Source organism: Entelurus aequoreus, linkage group LG01, assembly GCF_033978785.1.
Source record: "Entelurus aequoreus isolate RoL-2023_Sb linkage group LG01, RoL_Eaeq_v1.1, whole genome shotgun sequence".
Lineage (NCBI taxonomy): Eukaryota > Metazoa > Chordata > Actinopteri > Syngnathiformes > Syngnathidae > Entelurus > Entelurus aequoreus.
In genome coordinates this window covers 74,157,281-74,177,458 of record NC_084731.1, presented here as the reverse complement: position 1 = coordinate 74,177,458, position 20,178 = coordinate 74,157,281, and the positions used below count along the sequence as shown (strand labels likewise).

At 36.4% G+C, this 20,178-nt stretch overlaps 1 protein-coding gene across 5 annotated transcripts in view; it reads left to right on the top strand.

The window, feature by feature from the left end:
• The first annotated feature begins 2,405 nt into the window (after positions 1 to 2,405).
• Positions 2,406 to 20,178, top strand: part of LOC133657048 (lamina-associated polypeptide 2, isoforms beta/gamma-like) — a 37,553-nt gene continuing 19,780 nt past the window's right edge. For 2 of the 5 annotated variants that reach the window (XM_062057954.1, XM_062057935.1), the window contains exons 1-4: positions 2,543 to 2,714; positions 4,697 to 4,823; positions 8,103 to 8,219; positions 8,294 to 8,331. In XM_062057954.1, the coding sequence (XP_061913938.1) occupies positions 2,637 to 2,714; positions 4,697 to 4,823; positions 8,103 to 8,219; positions 8,294 to 8,331 (360 nt within the window). In that variant the 5' untranslated portion in view covers positions 2,543 to 2,636. The other 3 variants (XM_062057972.1, XM_062057963.1, XM_062057945.1) reach the window with 3 other exon arrangements.

Here is a 20,178-nt window from a genome sequence, read left to right as displayed (position 1 = left end):
TTGCACCAAGAAAAATTCCTAGTTTGTGAACCCGTTCTCCAACAATGGCAATAAAAACTATTCTGATTCTGATTCTGAATACAAACGTATTTCCAACATCAATTCAATATAATACTGAATAAAGTGTTTCGATTGATGTAGGACACGTTTCACTTTATACTATTTGTTGCATGCAGTCTAAAAGGTAGTATTAAATATTGTATATCATGTTTAGAATGTTTTTTTTTTATAATTCAAAATGATAAATTTTGGTACAGTCTTGTTTTTACTATTTATAAACATGCCTTTTTTTATTTCAAATACATTTTGTCAAAATGTATATAAATTAACTCTAAAAAAACTGACTACCTGTCAAAACTATTTTGTTTACATTATATGATACATATATATATATATATATATATATATATATATATATATATATATATATATATATATATATATATATATATATATATATATGTGTGTGTGTGTGTGTGTGTGTGTGTGTATATATATATACAAACACGAGTCATACCAAAGACTATAAAAATGGGACCCATTACCTCCCTGCTTGGCACTCAGCATCGAGGGTTGGAATTGGGTGTTAAATCACCAAAATGATTCCCGAGCGCGGCCACCGCTGCTGCTCACTGCTCCCCTCACCACCCAGGGGATGAGTCAAATGCAGAGGGTAATTTCACCACACCTAGTGTGTGCGTGTGTGATTTAAATTGACTACATTTTTTGGAGGTTAAAATTCAACTTTGATAAAGTTTTTTTTTTTTTTTTTTACAAGATTTAATCATGACATGGAATTCAGTTTTTCCAAATAAATTTGGCAAATTCTTCAAGGACAAATTGGTATTTTACACATTATATTTTTTACATAAACTACAAAATTGTAATTACATTCATTACAATAAATACATTTAAATTAAAAGACCAGTATTCAAACCCTTTTTTTAAACAGACAAAAAAATTTTTGAAATTCAAACTTTATAGATTTTTTTTTTTTCAAAATAATAAACATGAAGCTTAATTTTGGATTTACTTTATTTTTTTCAAATTACATTTTTTCTAATCGTTTTGGCAAATTATTTGAGGATAAATTGTTTTTTATTTGCACATTTATTTTTACATAAACTACCAAATGTAATTACAATAATTACACAAAATACATTTTAATTAACGGAGTCCTTTTCTAACTCTTATTTTACAGGCATTACAAAAAAACATATTTTTTTAACCATTATTTTTAAAAGAATTTTTAAATCAATCATTTTTTCAAAGAAATGTTTCATAATCATTATATGAAATTTTTTAGTTTTTTAGTTTTTATTTTTTTAAAGGCAAATTCTTTAGGGATACATTTGTATTTTACACACTTAATTTTACATAAATTATAAAATGTAATTACAAAAAATATATTTAACAGACTACTTTTAAACACTATTTTACACGCATTACAAATTATTATAATTTTTTGGAAGGGAATAAAATACTACAAAATTAAAACATCTAAATTATAAACAGGACATTTTATTAATTTTTTAAAATAATTTTGGCCAAATTTTAAAAAATAAATTGATTTTACACGCTTGTATTTTTACATCAAGGAAACAATGTAATTATATTAATTACACAAAATACATTTAAATTAACAAACTACCTTTTAACTCAAATTTTACATGAAGCAGTACAAATAATAATAATAATATTTTTTATTTATTTATTTTTATTTTTTATTTAAATGTTTATGTCCTACAATCATAAACATGACACATTATACATAATGTTGTTGTTTTTTTTACAAACTGATTACAATTTTTAGATGGATTGTCATTTTTTTATCATTTTACAAACCGGACATGAAATTTCAGTTTTTCCAAATAAATTTTGCCAACGCTTTAAGGATTAATTAGGGCATTCGGAAATAAATAACTTTTTTTTTTTTTACAACTATTTAATTTTTTTTTTACAACCATATTTTTTATGACAACAACTATTTTTTGGTGCAATTTGATTGTTTTTTTTTTTAAACCTATTATTTTTCTAGGAATTAAATAGAAGATTTGTTGATTTGTTTTTAAATGTAACAATACATCTAAAAAAAATAAAATATAATTGTAAATTATTTATTATAATTCACAAACATTTGAATCTTTTTTGCCGTTTGAGTTTTAATTATTTATTGTAATTCATAAACATTGAATATTTTGTGTGTGTTTTAACCCCCATACCCTCATGATGCTAAAAGTTCACGTGCGTACAACTTTATTAAACCCCGTTTATTTTATTTTATTTCATATTATTCATGTCAATTGTGGCAGCTCACCGTGCAACTCGTCAAATATTCCAACATGTATGATTAAAATAAATACAGTTTGTTTAGGTGTCCTTAGCTGCCTTAACAATAAAGATGGCCGCCAATCACGTCATCAGTCACTTCTGAGGTGACGAAGTAATTCACATAAAGACCTGTGGAGGGCAGCAACACGCCTAAGATCGCCCGGTCTGCCGGAAATTAAAGAGAAGAAGAAGTCATCAGTCACAGGTGAGCAGTCACGTTGGAGTTGAACCAGTGTTTGGTTGTTTAATTGTGGCCATGCCAGTCAGTCATTACACGAGACCAAGCTCGCCCCTCCGCTGACGACATGTCCTGGAAAGGAGTCCACCGGGGGGCAACCGCCGCCTTCCCGGGAGAGGAGGACGAAGACGACCAGGACGAGACGGTGAATAAAGTCCAGCGTTTATTTAAAGTCAAGTATTTGTTATTGCAACTTACCGGAATAATATAAGCTACAAAAACACAACTGTAGTGTGAGCAATGTCTTGTGTTTAGGTGCGGAATACGGAGAATAGGTCCAATGTTACCTCTCGCTTCCGGTGATCGCTAATTTTGTGAGAATTCGAGATGTGACTCTTATGAACGAATCGAGTTTTTTGAACGGCTCTTTTTTGTTTTTTTTAAGTGAACGCAGTTGTGATCCGTTTATCGACAATTTGCCATTCCACTGGGGACTGGGCTAGAAAATGAGGCAGTCAAAAAAATAAAAAATACATTTTTATTTTTGTTCGTTTGTGTCCAGGGTGTACCCCGCCTTCCGCAGGAATGTAGCTGAGATAGGCTAGCAGTGATTAAAAATCCCTCATTGACATTATCATTAGACATTAAAAAAAAAAAAAAAAATAGTCACCGTGGCTTACACTTGCATCGCATCTCATAAGCTTGACAACACACTGTCCAATATTTTTACAAAGATAAAATAAGTCATATTTTTGGTTCATTTAATAGTTAAAACAAATTTACATTATTGCAATCAGTTGATAAAACATTGTCCTTTACAATTATAAAAGCTTTTTACAAAAATCTACTACTCTGCTTGCATGTCAGCAGACTGCTGAAATCCTATGTATTGAATGAATAGAGAATCGTTTTAAATCGGGAAAACATCGTTTTTGAATCGAGAATCGTGTTGAATCGAAAAAAAATCGATTTTGAATCGAATCGTGACCCCAAGAATCGATATTGAATCGAATCGTGGGACACCCAAAGATTCACAGCCCTAATATATATATATATATATATATATATATATATATATATACATATATATTATTTGTTATATATAATAATAAACATCAATACGTATAATATATACGTATAACTAATGATACCTTTTTTTATTTTAAATAATTGTATTGTTTTAATTATTCAACTTTACCGCAAATACATTTAAAAAAACATCATGCAGCGTGCATATTATTAATGAGATGTGACTATTATGAGCGAATCAAGTCTTTTGAACGGACCTTTTTTTATAATTTTTTTAAAGTGAATGCAATTGTGATCCGTTTCTTGACAATTTGCCATCCCACTGGTGTCTGGACCAGAAAATGAGGCAGTCAAAAAAAAAAAAAAAAGGATTTGTTTTTTTTTTATGTTCACATTTTTATTATTCCTTAATTGTAGTTGTATTTATACAATAAGCGGTAGAAAATGGATGGATGGATGGATATCCAGATATATATATATGCGCTTTATTTATTTTTTCTGTATTGTTAAAATGCTCTTACGCTAGAAAGCGATGTCACTGTCATAGCATGGGGATTATTGCATCAGCGCTATTAATGCTAAGTGGGCGGTTTGCAACTTTTACAACATTGGTTCTGTTGTTGCTGCATGGGGGTGTCAAAAAAAAAAAGATTTTCGAATTAATCGCAATTCCTATTTGTAATGATTCTTAATCAATTTTTTTAAATCGCTCAGACAAATCATATTGATGTAGATGATCTATATCTGCTGTACAGATGTATTTACTGTAGAAAATAGAAGTGTTAGATACTTCTTGTTGCTTTATTTGTATTTATTAAATGTTTGGGTAGAATTTTATTAAGCAAAACCAGTTTTATTTTAAGTAATATAGATATCTTTTTTCACATATGTTAATCTATTTTATGGAGGAATGTAGTTAATCATACAACTGGCATTCAATAATATTAAAAAGTATTGATTTTGGATAAAGAATCATTTTAAATCAAGAATAGATTCAATATCCCCAATAATCGAATCGTGTGGTCCTCAAAGATTCACAGCAAGTCAATATTAAAGTAAAAAAATAAACTTGTGTAGGAGTTTCTACATGTATCCCAAATATTGCCTGTTTCCAGTTTTTTCAGCTCAAAGGTCATAATTCCAATATTTCATTTACAGTTAAATGTTTTGCAGCAGGAAGAGGAGAAGGCAGAAGCTGAAGAAAAAGTCGATCCAAGCTTGCTGACTGATGACCACCTGAAGGCTGCTTTGCTTGCACATGGCGTCAAAATTGGGCCTATCGTGGGTAAGATGCCCTATTAAAGGCCTACTGAAATGAATTTTTTTTATTTAAACGGGGATAGCAGATCTATTCTATGTGTCATACTTGATCATTTCGCGATATTGCCATATTTTTGCTGAAAGGATTTAGTATAGAACAACGACGATAAAGATTGCAACTTTTGGTATCTGATAAAAAAAAGGCTTGCACCTACCGGAAGTAGCGTGACGTAGTCAGTTGAACATATACGCAAAGTTCCCTATTGTTTACAATGATGGCCGCATGAAGTGAGAGAGATTCGGACCGAGAAAGCGACAATTTCCCCATTAATTTGAGCGAGGATGAAAGATTTGTGGATGAGTAAAGTGCAAGTGAAGGACTAGTGGGGAGTTGAAGCTATTCAGATAGGGAAGATGCTGTGAGAGCCGGGGGTGACCTGATATTCAGCTGGGAATGACTACAACAGTAAATAAACACAAGACATATATATACTCTATTAGCCACAACACAACCAGGCTTATATTTAATATGCCACAAATTAATCCTGCATAAAAACACCTGCGTGTTTGTTATGCTAGCTCCTAGCTCCTCTGCTAGCTCCTAGCTCCATAGAACACGCCAATACAATTCAAACACCTGATCAACACACACAATCACTCAGCCCAAAAGATCGTTTACCTAACCCAAGGTTCATAAAGCTTATATATTTTTAAAAAGTTACGTACGTGACGCGCACATACGGTCAAGTTATCGAATGTTTAGCAGCCAAGGCTGCATACTCACGGTACCTGATATTCAGCTGGGAATGACTACAACAGTAAATAAACACAAGACATATATATACTCTATTAGCCACAACACAACCAGGCTTATATTTAATATGCCACAAATTAATCCTGCATAATAACACCTGCATGTTTTTTATGCTAGCTCCTAGCTCCTCTGCTAGCTCCTAGCTCCATAGAACACGCCAATACAATTCAAACACCTGATCAACACACACAATCACTCAGCCCAAAAGACCGTTCACCTAACCCAAGGTTCATAAAGCTTATATATTTTTAAAAAGTTACGTACGTGACGCGCACGTACGGTACGGTACGTGTTATGCTAGCTCCTAGCTCCTCTGCTAGCTCCTAGCTCCATAGAACACGCCAATACAATTCAAACACATGATCAACACACACAATCACTCAGCCCAAACGACCGTTCACCTAACCCAAGGTTCATAAAGCTTATATATTTTAAAAAAGTTACGTACATACGCAAAAAAAAGCCAAAGCTGCATACTCACAGTAGCACGTCTGCGTCTTTGTCATCCAAATCAAAGTAATCCTGGTAAGAGTCTGTGTTGTCCCAGTTCTCTACAGGCGTCTGTGTATCCAAATCAAAAGTCCTCCTGGTTAGAGTCTCTGTTATCCGAGTTCTTCTATCTTGACTGCATCTTTCGGGAATGTAAACAAAGAAGCGCCGGCTGTGTACTGTTGTGGCTGACTACGTTCGAAAAATACGTCCATTTCGCACCGACAACTTTCTTCTTTGCTTGCTTGGCTTCCTTCTCCATAATGCAATGAACATGATTGAAACAGATTCACGAACACAGATGTCCAGAATACTGTGGAATTATGAAATGAAAACAGAGCTTTTTCGTATCGGCTTCAATGTGGAAGGCATACCCGTGTTCGCCGGGCTACGTCACACGCATACGTCATCCTCAGAGGCGTTTCGAACCGGAAGTTTAGCGGCAAATTTAAAATGTCACTTTATAAGTTAACCCGGCCGTATTGGCATGTGTTATAATGTTAAGATTTCATCATTGATATATAAACTATCAGACTGCGTGGTCGGTAGTAGTGGGTTTCAGTAGGCCTTTAAATTGTTTTGAATGCCAATTTTATTAATAATAAAATATTTATATTAAAATCAAATGTATAATTATTGCGTCCATATCAATTAAGTTATAACTACATTATTTTTAAATTATCTTTTTTAATCAAGTTTCCTATATACTGTATTTTCCGGACTATAAGGTGCTCTTAAAATCTTTTTTTTCTTTTCTTTCCAAAACTCGACAGTACGGAATAATTCTGGTTTTGCTTACTGACCTCAAAGCAATTTTATTTGGTACATGGTGTAATAAGTGTGACCAGTAGATGGCAGTCACACAAGAGATATGTGTAGACTGCAATATGATGGCAATATGACTCAAGTAAACAACACCAACATTTGATGTTCCATTGAAAATATGGAACATTACACACGGCGCTCAAAAATCTATCAAAATGTTTTAGTACGACTTTGGTAAGCTATGAAGCCGCACCGCTTGAAAGATTGTACTGCGACAACCAGGTGGTTTTAGTTATGTAATTATAACTAATTTCAATTAATATAAAGGTATTTTCAAATAGTTTTAATTAATACAATTATTTTTATTAATTCAAATGAAATACAATTTTATGAAAATATTTTGTAATTATATATACAGTATATAAGTATAATGTAATCATAACTAATTTAAATTAATATGGAGGTAATTACAAATATACATTTAATGAATACAAATATTTTATTGAAATATTCTATTAAACATTTTTAATAATAAAAAAAAAGAAATATATTATTTAAAATATGTTAAATTATATTTGTAATGATTACCTCCATACAAATTTAAATTAGTTGTAATTACATTCTTTTTAAATCTTTTTTCTCGCAGGTTTCCGATATAACTGGTATTGCTGTAGTAGTACTGCATGTCGGCTGCAGGCACAACCAGGTGGTTTTAATTATAATGTAACTATAACTAATTTGAATAATACGTAGGTAATGTTTACGAATACAATATTAATGAACAGGAATATATTAAAATATTTTTATGAATTCAAATTAAAAATATTAAAAATAAAACATTTTTTAAATTATATATACGTTATGTGTAATGTAATTATAACTAATTTACATTAATATATAGGTAATATTTACAAATACAATATTAAATAACAAAAATATATTACAATATTTGTATTAATTAAAAATATTTTGTAATTATATATAATACATTATATTTTGTATTATGTAATTATAACTAATTAAAATTGATATGGAGGTAATAACAAATATATTTTTACTTAATCAAAATATTTTTATTAAATGTAATAAAACATTATTAATTACAATTATATTTGTAGTTTTTACCACCATATTAATTTAAATATTTTATAATTACATTGTTTTTAAATAATCTTTTTAGGCAAGTTTCCAATATAACTGTAGTAGTACTGTAGTAGAACTGCGTGTCTGCTGCAGACACAACCAGGTGGTTTTATGAGAGGACGCTGAGGAGGCTCCAGGCTGACGACGGACAGAAGACGTCAACCATCGAAACAATCGTCTTGTCTTCTGACAGTGAGGACAACCAAGCAGGTATTTATTATACTTTTCATGATAAAATTATATTTTTTTGTTAAAAAAAAAACAACTGGTGATGTTTGCTAAAGATTGCGATGGACAAGAAGAGGAAGACGAATGCAGCAAGGTGAGACCACTGTACATAAACACTACATTATCATTTGAATATTTACAATAATAATAATCATTATTTTAAATATTTGAATTTTAATTAAAATAATTTGTATTATTTAATTTGTACATGTATATATTTTTTCCAAATAGTGGTACTCCACTTGGGAAGGTTTACATGCCAGGAAAAGTACACTACTTTAAGGCTGCAGCTAACGATTATTTTTCTATCGATTAATCTGTAGATTATTTTTTTCGATTAATCGGTTAATCTAGATTATTTTTTTCGATTAATCTATAGATTATTTTTCGTTTTATCGATTATTATTTTATTCAAAATGAAGATGAAAAAATAAATGTAGGCCAGTTTTTTCAAAAGGCATGGCTTTTATTTACAAAAAAAAAGAAGTATGGCCACTCAGTCAACATTGACAACAACATGACTAAATATTCTGTAACAATGTAAACATTTAAAACTTTTAACATTTAACAAAATTAAAAGTAGCTTATTTGCTTTTTAATGTGCAAATATAAAAGTCAACATCCAGTGCAAATCTTAATATTCTGCAATAGTATAAGCATTTCAAAAGTAATAGTATTGCTTATTTTGCTTTAAAATGTGCATGAATAAAGATAAACATCCAATACAAAAAAGTGCAAAACGAAATATTCTGTAACAGTGTAAACATTTCAACAAAAGTGAAAGTATTGCTTATTTGCTAAAATGTGCAAAAATAAAGATAAACATCCAATACAAAAAAGTGCCAATCTAAATATTCTGGAGCACTGTAAACATTAAGTATTGCTTTTAAAATGTGCAAAATAAACATCCAGTCCAACACAGTACACAATAACCAATTCTACTCATTCCAGTGAGTGACTAACAGTTGTAATGAAGAAAGGTTGGCATGTGTACATGCTCTGGTTCTGTTCTTGTTTACAATATTCCCAGCAGCTGAAAATAGGCGCTCAGAAGGGGTCGATGTGGCTGGAACTGAGAGGTAATTAGCCTTCACCTCAAGCCAGGACTGCGAGTGAGCTGAGCTCCAGTTTATATTCCTAGAAGGTCAACGGGCTCATAGTGATGTTACTAGTAGTTGACTGGGAGGTGTTTATTATCATTTGGGGAGAGTCCGCTGCCTGATGGTCACCTGCTAAACACCTATCTGCTCGACGCTGAAGCGCTGACTACATGCGCTCTGAATACGCACTGCTGATTGGCTGCTAACGCTCTGAATACGCACTGCTGATTGGCTGATAATGCTTTGTGTGTACCAATCAGATGGTTGTGTGGGTGGGACAATGCTGCGTGCTGAGACAGAAGCAGAAGGAGCAAAGCAGCTTGTTAACACTTTAGGTTAGGAACTCGTTCGGTACACCCCCGTACCGAACCGAAAGCCCCGTACCGAAACGGTTCAATACAAAACACGTACCGTTACACCCCTGGCAGATACAAATGACACATTCATGTTTTTGTGTAATGATAACGTATGCTCACGCGGACGATTGACTAGTTGATGGTTTTCTTTTCAAATGTTCGTTCATAGCCGTTGTGCTGCTATGATAGGCCATTTCCGCTCGACACAGTGTGCATACAACAACATTATTAGGCCGTTTATTGAAATACTCCCACACTTTTGACGACTTTTGGCGTGCTTTTTCCCCCTCGCTCGCACCGCTCGCATCGTCTGCTTTGATCGTCTGCTTGCGCTTCGCCATGACACTAGTGTGACGTAAATATGCGACGCGTCGACGCACAAAAACGGCGTCGACGTATTTACGTAACCGATGACGTCGACGCGTCGTTTCAGCCTTACACTACTTACAATATTCCTACTATTTAAAGGCCTACTGAAACCCACTACTACCGACCACGCAGTCTGATAGTTTATATATCAATGATGAAATCTTAACATTGCAACACATGCCAATACGGCCGGGTTAACTTATAAAGTGCAATTTTAAATTTCCCGCTAAACTTCCGGTTGAAAACGTCTATGTATGATGACGTATGCGCGTGACGTCAATCGTTGAAACGGAAGTATTCGGCCCCATTGAATACAATACAAAAAGCTCTGTTTTCATCTCAAAATTCCACAGTATTCTGGACATCTGTGTTGGTGAATCTTTTGCAATTTGTTTAATGAACAATGAAGACTGCAAAGAAGAAAGTTGTAAGTGGGATCGGTGTATTAGCGACGGACTACAGCAACACAACCAGGAGGACTTTGAGATGGATAGCAGACGCGCTAGCCGCCGACCTCACCTTGACTTCTTCCGTCTACGGGCCGCCGACCGCATCTATGATCGGGTGAAGTCTTTCGTCGCTCTGTCGATCGCTGGAACGCAGGTGAGCACGGGTGTTGATGAGCAGATGAGGGCTGGCTGGCGTAGGTGGATAGCTAATGTTTTTGGCATAGCTCTGTGAGGTCCCGTTGCTAAGTTAGCTGCAATGGCGTCGTTAGCAACAGCATTGTTAAGCTTCGCCAGCCTGGAAAGCATAAACCGTGTATTTACAGGTCCATGGTTTAATAGTATTGTTGATTTTCTGTCTATCCTTCCAGTCAGGGGTTTATTTATTTTGTTTCTTTCTATCTGCATTTAAGCCTGATGCTATCACGTTAGCTCCGTAGCTAAAGAGCTTCACCGATGTATTGTCGTGGAGACAAAGGTCACTGTGAATGTCCATTTCGCGTTCTCGACTCTCATTTTCAAGAGGATATAGTATCCGAGGTGGTTTGAAATACAAATCCGTGATCCACAATAGAAAAATGAGAGAGTGTGGAATCCAATGAACCCTTGTACCTAAGTTACGGTCAGAGCGAAAAAAGATACGTCCTGCACTGCATTCTAGTCCTTCACTCTCACGTTCCTCATCCACGAATCTTTCATCCTCGCTCAAATTAGGCAAGGCAAGGCAACTTTATTCGTATAGCGCTTTTCATACACAAGGCAGACTCAAAGTGCTTCACAGACAAAGTGAAATGAAAGAAAATAAAAGCAAAATTAAAATGCAGACAATAAAAAAAAAAAAGTGCAGACGTTAAAAGATTAAAAGATTTAGCTGAAAGCTAAGGTGAACATAAAAGTCTTCAGTCTAGTTTTAAAAGTAGTCAGAGTTGGGGAAAGTCTGACATCTTCAGGAAGTTTATTCCAGCTATTTGTTGCATAGTGACTGAATGATGCTCTCCCTTGATTTGAGTATACTCTTGGAACCGCTAACAGATTGGTCTCAGAATATCTTAGTGATCTAGAGGGCTTATATAGTGGGAGCATATCAGTAATATACTTCGGCCCTAGACCATGTAGTGATTTATATGTGAGCAGGAGGATTTTGAAATCAATTCTCTGATGTACAGGGAGCCAATGTAAGGATTTAAGAATTGGTGTAATGTGCTCACATTTTTTGGTCTTTGTTAGAACTCTAGCAGCAGCGTTCTGAACAAGCTGTAGCTGCCTGACAGTTTTTTTGGGAAGACCTGCAAGGAGACCATTACAATAGTCTAGCCTACTGGTAATAAAGGTATGTACAAGTTTTTCAAAGTCTTGAGCTGACATGAGCCCTCTAAGTCTTTTTACATTTTTGAGGTGATAGTAGGCCGATTTTGTTACTGATTTGATGTGACTGTCGAAATGTAAATCAGAATCTAAAATAACCCCAAGATTTCTGGCTTTATTTGAGGTTTTCAGGGACAGTGATTGAAGGTGTTGGACGACTTTAAACCTTTCTTTTTTAGCACCAAAAACAATTATCTCAGTTTTATCTTCATTTAGTTGTAGGACATTTTGGCACATCCAGTGTTTGACTTGCTCAATGCACTGGCACAGAAGATCTATGGGGCGATAGTCATTTGGTGATAGCGCTACATAGATTTGGGTGTCATCGGCATAGCAATGATGGTCAATGTTATTATTTTGCATGATTTGTCCTAGTGGGAGCATATAGATGTTAAATAAAGTCAGCCCCAAGATTGAACCTTGGGGGACTCCACACGTTACGTTGGTTGGTTCTAATACAAAGTCACCAATGGAAACAAAATAGTTCCTATCTTGTAGATATGACTTGAACCAGCTTAAAACTGTGCCTGAGACCCCCACCCAGTTTTCCAACCTGTCCAAAAGTATTGAGTGGTCGACAGTGTCAAATGCAGCACTGAGGTCCAAAAGCATTAATACTGAAGTTTTGCCAGAGTCTGTGTTTAGACGGATGTCATTTATAACTTTAAGAAGGGCCGTCTCTGTGCTATGAAGAGGTCGAAATCCTGACTGGAAGTTGTTGTGGCAGCCAGTAGAAGCCAAGAAGTGATTTAGTTGTTGGAGGACAACTTTCTCAATTATTTTACTTATGAATGGTAGATTTGAAATTGGTCTGTAGTTGTTAACAGAGGCATCTAGGCTCTGCTTTTTTAGAAGAGGTTTAATGACTGCAGTTTTGAAAGCCTTCGGGAAATTGCCCGATTGAATAGAATTATTAACTATTTGCAAGATGTCTGTTGATAAGCAGTCAAAAACATTCTTAAAGAAGTTGGTAGGTAAAACATCAAGGCAGCAGGTGGATGACTTTAGAGCTGTCACCGTTTCCACTAGAGTTTTAGAGTCTATGGCATTAAAGCTTGCCATCATTGCTGTGTTACTTTTGCCTAAATGGGTTGGTGATCCAACTTTTTTACTTGAGATATTGATGGTGCGTCTGATGCCTTCAATTTTATCAGTATAAAAGAATGCAAACTCATTGCATTTCTGCGTGGAATGGAGTTCGGCTGGTGTCATCGGCATAGGGGTTTTTAACATGTAAAGCGACTTTGGGTACTTAGAAAAGCGCTATATAAATTCCAGATATTATTATTATTATTTGTGTTGGGGGTTTAGTCAGTCTGTCAACGGTTGCGAATAGGGTTTTGGCCTTATTTGTGTAGGGTTTTGGCCTTATTTGTGTTGCTGTTTATGATATTGGAGAAGAATGTTTCTGTAGCACTTTTTAAGACTAAATTGTAGGCCTGGAGGCTCTCTTTATAGATGTCATGGTGAATATGAAGTTTTGTATTCCGCCAGATTCATTCAGCCTTCCTGCACTCTCTTCTCTGGGCTGTTACAGCAGCAGATTTTCTCCAGGGTGCCTTTTGCTTGCCAGAAATCGTTTTAACTAACAGGTGCAATGATATCTATGATATTCACAATTTTGGAATTAAAGTTGCTTACAAGATCATCAGCATGACATGGGTTTAGAGGTGGTAGTGAGGAGATGGCGTTTTTAAAGAGGATATTAGCATGTTCATTTATGTACCGCTTTTTGACATTCTTTGATTCTGTTTGTGTGTCCGGAATTACAGAAATATTAAAGAAAACACAGAAATGATCAGACAATGAAGGATCAATCACAAGAACATCAGAAACATTGAGACCTTTTGTGATAATCAGGTCCAGAGTGCGTCCCTTACAATGAGTAGCCTCTTTCACATGTTGAGACAGTTCAAATGTGTCTAAAATAGTAAAAAGTTATTTTGCGCCCTTGTCATTTAAATCGTCAATATGAAAATTAAAATCACCAGTTATAACCAGGCAGTCAAAGTCAGTGGAGATACTAGACAATAATTCAGTAAAATAATCGAAAAAATTTGCAGAATATTTAGGTGGCCTGTAGATAATTAACAAGGGAATTTTGGAGAGCATTTCTACACAGCACACAGGTATTCAAATGATGTAAAATCACCAAGTGACATCTGTTTCCCCTGAAACATGTTTTTAAATATAGCAGCAACCCCTCCACCTCTTTTCCCCGATCTACATATATCAATGAAGTTATAGTTGGGGGATGCTGTCTCGATCAGAATGCTTGCACTGTTATTTTGTTCTAGCCATGTTTCAGTTAAAAACATAAAGTCAAGTTTAGAAGTGGTAATAAAATCATTGACTAAAAATGATTTGCTATTCAGAGACCTGACATTGAGCAGACCCATCCTGATGGTGTTATTGACAGGCTTCGATGTTTGCTTTGATTTGGAGAGAATAGGAATGAGATTGTTTAGGTTAGCAGGGTGGCTAAGTTTCCCAATGTTTACTCTCTTGGTAGTCACAACAGGAATGTAGAAGGTGCCGTGATTTGATGTAGGCAACCTTGGGCCCAGCTGATAATGTGGTCTACTGCTGAACCCTTTTCTGTATCAGAAATATTCAGGACTGCTGTCAGGGCGAGGCGGGGTTTGCCATAAGGGGGAGGGGGAGTGAGCAGCGTCAGAGCTGGGACGAACTACTGAAGGTGGACGTTGAGGGCGTGTAAGGGGTTGGTGTGAGAAGGGTGAAGTATGGCTGGGGGGTTGTGGAGCACGCCTTCGTGGAGGGGGTGGTGGAGGTGAGCGATGATCTAGGGGGGTAAAAATCGGAGTAGGGCGGTGCGTGAGTGGGGGTAGCTCCCGGAACTCCAAGGGGGAGAAGGGGGGAGAAAGGTCTACTTGAGGGAGGGAGAAAGATGGAGACGTGGATGGCTTGGGGGATGTGGGGGAGGGATCTTCACACGCATTCAGAATGGAGGGAGGGGCGGTAGAGGAGGATAGACACCTCTCCTCTTTGCTCTGGTGTATCTCATGGTCGACGTTCTCCTTTTGCAATGGCGGTCCTCCTTCGACGTTCCTGATAGGCTGTGTTGTGTCTTCCTTCCTCGGTGGCTCCTCTTGTCTCTTGTCCTTGGCAGTGATGATAGATGCAAGATGCAGGAAGTGAAACATGTTGTTCATGAATAGCTTAACTCCCATCTTATTTAGGCAAAGTCCGTCTGCCTTAAAAATATGCCTGCGGTCCCAGAAAAAGCTAAAATTGTCAATAAAATGCATTGAACGAGCAAGAAGTGCACTTGATAGCCACTCATTCAGCGAGTAAAGTCTACTGAATCTCTCAGCTCCTCTCCTGATTGGGGGTAGAGGACCACTGATAAAAACGTCAGCATTCACAGCGCTGACTGTTTCAAAGAGTTTATTGAAGTGCTCTTTCAGCTCTCTTGATTGTTGTTTTACAATGTCATTAAAACCAATGTGCAGGATGATATTTTTCACATTTGGAAGTGCAGTGACAATTTCCAGGATTCTTTTTTCCATGTCAGATACCATATCCTTCGGAAAGCAGAGTACTTTGGTGTTATTGCTTTTCATATCTTTTACAGAAAAGTCCCCCACAATCAGATTTTCAAGAGCTCTCGTTAGCTTCCTCTGTGGTGTAAAGTTAGCACGTCTTACCCTTCTGCGTGGTGATGGTGGGTTATTCAGGCAATCAGAGGGGGATCCATTGTCCATAAACGGTGGGGCAAACCTGTTCTTTAGTTGGACACTTGCTTGCTGGGGAGGTTTATTGGTAGTTCTCCTCTTCTCAGCTGTCCGCTGCTGTGTCCTACGTGGTAGTGGAGTTGATGACGCAGTATGCCTGGCTGAAGATGGTAGCGCAGGCCCAGCCGGTCAGATCAGAGATATCGGGGCGCTGGGTCCTGCCAGATATCCATTCTCCCTTGTCGCAGGGAGGTGGTCTTCTCTTTGGCTTCGCACCAAGTGTGTTCCAGGGAAGATTTTCGCTGGTAGATTTTTTACCCTCTAAAAATTAATGGGGTAATCGTCGCTTTCTCGGTCCGAATCTCTCTTGCTGCATTGAAAACAATGGGAAAATGTGAGCAGCCCTTCCTCCTGTGACGTCACGCTAGGGGCAAGGCTTTTTTTTATCAGAGACCAAAAGTTGCGAACTTTATCGTCGTTGTTCTATACTAAATCCTTTCAGCAAAAATATGGCAATATCGCGAAATGATCAAGTATGACACATAGAATGGATCTGCTATCCCCGTTTAAATAAAAAAAAATTCATTTCAGTAGGCCTTTAAATTTTTTCATGTCAGCAATGGTATAAATGATATTTAACGTTACAAAACCATTGAAATCAGATCAGCCAAACTAAAGTAAATAAAATGTCACTTATTTAGCCTATCAGTTTGCTTGGATGTAGACTTCTTGATGAGGATCTCTTGTTGCTAGGCAGAGTTCGTAGGGCTCAATAATAACTGCCCCAAAGGCGAATGTGAAACTTGCATTTTTTTTTTGTCAATACCCAACATATTTGTGTGTTTTTTTTACAATTTGTTAGATTGTAGGTTGTTTGTTGTCTTGTTGCGAGGCAGAGTTCGTAGGACTCAATAATAACTGCCCCATAGGCGACTGCGAAACTCGCATTTTTTTTTTTTTTTTTTGTCCAAACCCATCTTTTTTAAATAACTAACTGTGGTGCTCCATAATCTGTGTTGCTGTATAATATATGCAAGCCACGCCCACAAAACAGAATGACAAGCCACAAACCAATTGAATCACTGCTCTGTATTAAATATAAAATGTGTACATTATACTCTAATATTGTATAATACAGAATAGTAATAAAAAGCTAAAAACATGTTAAAGTGCAATTCCACCATCTGCAATTACAATTTTTCATTAATGTTAAAAATGACAATAATTTAAAGGTAACCAAAAGGGGTAAAACATTTTATCTATCTAGTGGTGGCTAGAATGTAGATTCTCTTGTTGCTAGGCAGAGTTCGTAGGGCTCAATCATAACTGCCCCATAGGCCCATGAAAAACTAGCATATTCTCCATATATATGTATGTATGTATGTATGTATGTATGTACAAAACCAGTGAAGTTGGCACGTTGTGTAAATGGTAAATAAAAACAGAATACAATGATTTGCAAATCCTTTTCAACTTATATTCAATTGAATAGACTGCAAAGACGAGATATTTAACGTTCGAACTGGAAAACTTTATTTTTTGCAAATATTAGCTCATTTGGAATTTGATGCCTGTAACATGTTTCAAAAAAGCTGGCACAAGTGGCAAAAAAGACTGAAAAAGTTGAGGAATGCTCATCAAACACTTATTTGGAACATCCCACAGGTGAACAGGCTAATTGGGAACAGGTGGGTGCCATGATTGGGTATAAAAGCAGCTTCCATGAAATGCTCAGTCATTCACAAACAAGGATGGGGCGAGGGTCACCACTTTGTCAACAAATGCGTGAGCAAACTGTTTAAAAACAACATTTCTCAACGAGCTATTGCAAGGAATTTAGGGATTTCACTATCTATGGTCCATAATATAAAAAGGTTCAGATAATCAGGAGATATCACTGCACGTAAGCAGCAAGGCTGAAAACCAACATTGAATAATACCTGGGATTTATATAGCGCTTTTCTAAGTACCCAAAGTCGCTTTACATGTAGAACCCATCACTAATTCACACCTGGTGTGAACCTGGTGAATGCCTGTGATCTTCAATCACTGAGGCGGTACTGCATCAAAAAGTGACAGTGTGTAAAGTAGGGATGTCCCGATACAACTTTTTCACTTCCGATACAATACCGATGTTGTAGTCTTGAGTATTGGCCGATATCAATACGATATAGGCACGAATCATACATATATTTATTTCTTATTTTGTTGTGTGGAATGTTAGAAAAGGCTTGATAAAGTGATGTTACTGTTACTGATGTTGTAGTGTTAAAACAGAAAACAATAGTCAGCAAGAGTAGGTATAGGAAAAACTGACCCATTTATTATTAACCAATTGGTTACATAAATTTTAACCTTCAACATAAGAGTATTACCTCAACAAATCCAATAAAAACAAAATGTTATATTTAAAGTGCAAAATAACCACTAATACCAACATAATTATACAATTGAATAGAATAAATTAGAAAACCCTGAAAAATAACGTAAATAAATCCAATTAAAAAAAAAAAAAAAAAAACGTTTTAAAGTGCAAACAATTCAAGTTCACTTCAGTTATTTTTTTTACTGTCAGCATATGTTGGAAACAACTGTGGGCAAGGACAAAAACAACACAATATTGTCCACTGTCCAACTGCTCTAAGTTAAGAGTTCACAGCTCCAGATTCACTGACTGACTGTGCCCAAAACAATGTAGTAATTACTCTTAGTCATCACTGAAGAATAGTGTAAACACAATAAACATATCACTCTAATAACAAGAGCATAAAACAAATCATAATCAGTCAGTGCTGACTACCCTTACTACTCCTCCTTCTCCACTTTCTGCAGTCCGAGCATAATTTTTAACCTCTTCGTGCATCTGGGGTATAGTTTTGTCTACAATGTAGTGGCGGCTAGGAATAATGTAGCGAGGTTCGAGGTGCTCCATTAAGCGTTTAAACCCGACATTACTCACCACCGACAGGGGCTGGTCGTCAAGCACAATAAACTGGGCTATCTTTTCTGTTATGGCCATTGCCTTTTTGCTGTCCCGTGGTAGTTTGTCACGTCTTGCAAAGCTTTCGGCCAGCGTGGGTTGCTGAAGCGAGCCAGAGGTTTGTTGCTTTGCCTTGCTGCTCTTGCGAAAATCCTCATGTTCTTTTTTGTGGTGTTTTTTCAAATGTGCAATGAGGTTGCTTGTATTGAACCTTCCCGGTTCTGTCCCTCCACGGGACACTTGCGCCTGACAAATGTTGCATTTAGCGGCAACGTCTTTGTTTGTTTGTTTGTTTGTTTAGGTTAAAATACTTCCACACAGCCGACATCCATACACTTTGCTGCGAGCACACGCGTTGTCGAGACGCTCTTCTTCCGCGGCCGGCACCAACGTTAATTAAGGGGCATTGCCGCCACCTACTGTGTTGGAGTGTGATCAAACCAGAGTCACCTATCATAGACGTGCTGCAGCGGTAAATGGACAGCTTATATCGGAGCGCTTATATCGAAGTTTTTAGATTCAGTCCGATAAAATCCGATATTCACTTTTTTGGCTAATATCGGACTGATTTCCGATATCAATATCGGATCGGGACATCCCTAGTGTAAAGGATATCACCACATGGGCTCAGGAACACTTCAGAAAACCACTGTCAGTAACTACAGTTTGTCGCTACATCTGTAAGTGAAAGTTAAAACTCTACTATGCAAAGACAGTCATTTATCAACAACACCCAGAAACGCTTCGCTGGGCCCGAGCTCATCTAAGATGGACTGATGCAAAGTGTACAAGGGTTCTGTGTAGAGATGTCCGATAATATCGGACTGCAGATAATATCGGACTGCAGATATTATCGGCCGATAAATGCTTTAAAATATAATATCGGAAAATATCGGTATCGATTTCAAAATTATCGGTATCTGTTTCAAAAAGTAAAATGTATGGCTTTTTAAAACGCCGCTGTGTACATGGACGTAGGGAGAAGTACAGAGCGCCAATAAACCTTCAAGGTACTGCCTTTGCGTGCCTGCCCAGTCACACAATATCTACGGCTTTTGAAACACTCACAAGTGAATGCAAAGCATACTTGATCAACAGCCATACAGGTCACACTGAGGGTGACCGTATAAACAACTTTAACACTGTTACAAATATGCACCACACTGTAAACCCACTAACTCTTCCGGGACGCTACAATATACACCCCCCGCTACCCCTGAACCCCCACCTCAACCCGCCCCCCCAACCCCGCCCACCTCAACCTCCTAATGCTCTCTCAGAGAGAGCATGTCCCAAATTCCAAGCTACTGTTTTAAGGCATGTTAAAAAAAATAATGCACTTTGTGACTTAAATAATATATATGGCAGTGCCATGTTGGCACTTTTTTCCATAACTTGAGTTGAAGTTGTTGTCTTATTTTGGAAAACCTTGTTACATTGTTTAATGCATCCAGCGGGGCATCACAACAAAATTAGGCATAATAATGTGTTCATTCCACAACTGTATATATCGGTATCGGTCGCTATCGGTATCGGTAATTAAAAGTTGGACAATATCGGAATATCGGATATCAGCAAAAAATACGTTATCGGACATCTCTAGTTCTGTGGTCTGACGAGTCCACATTTC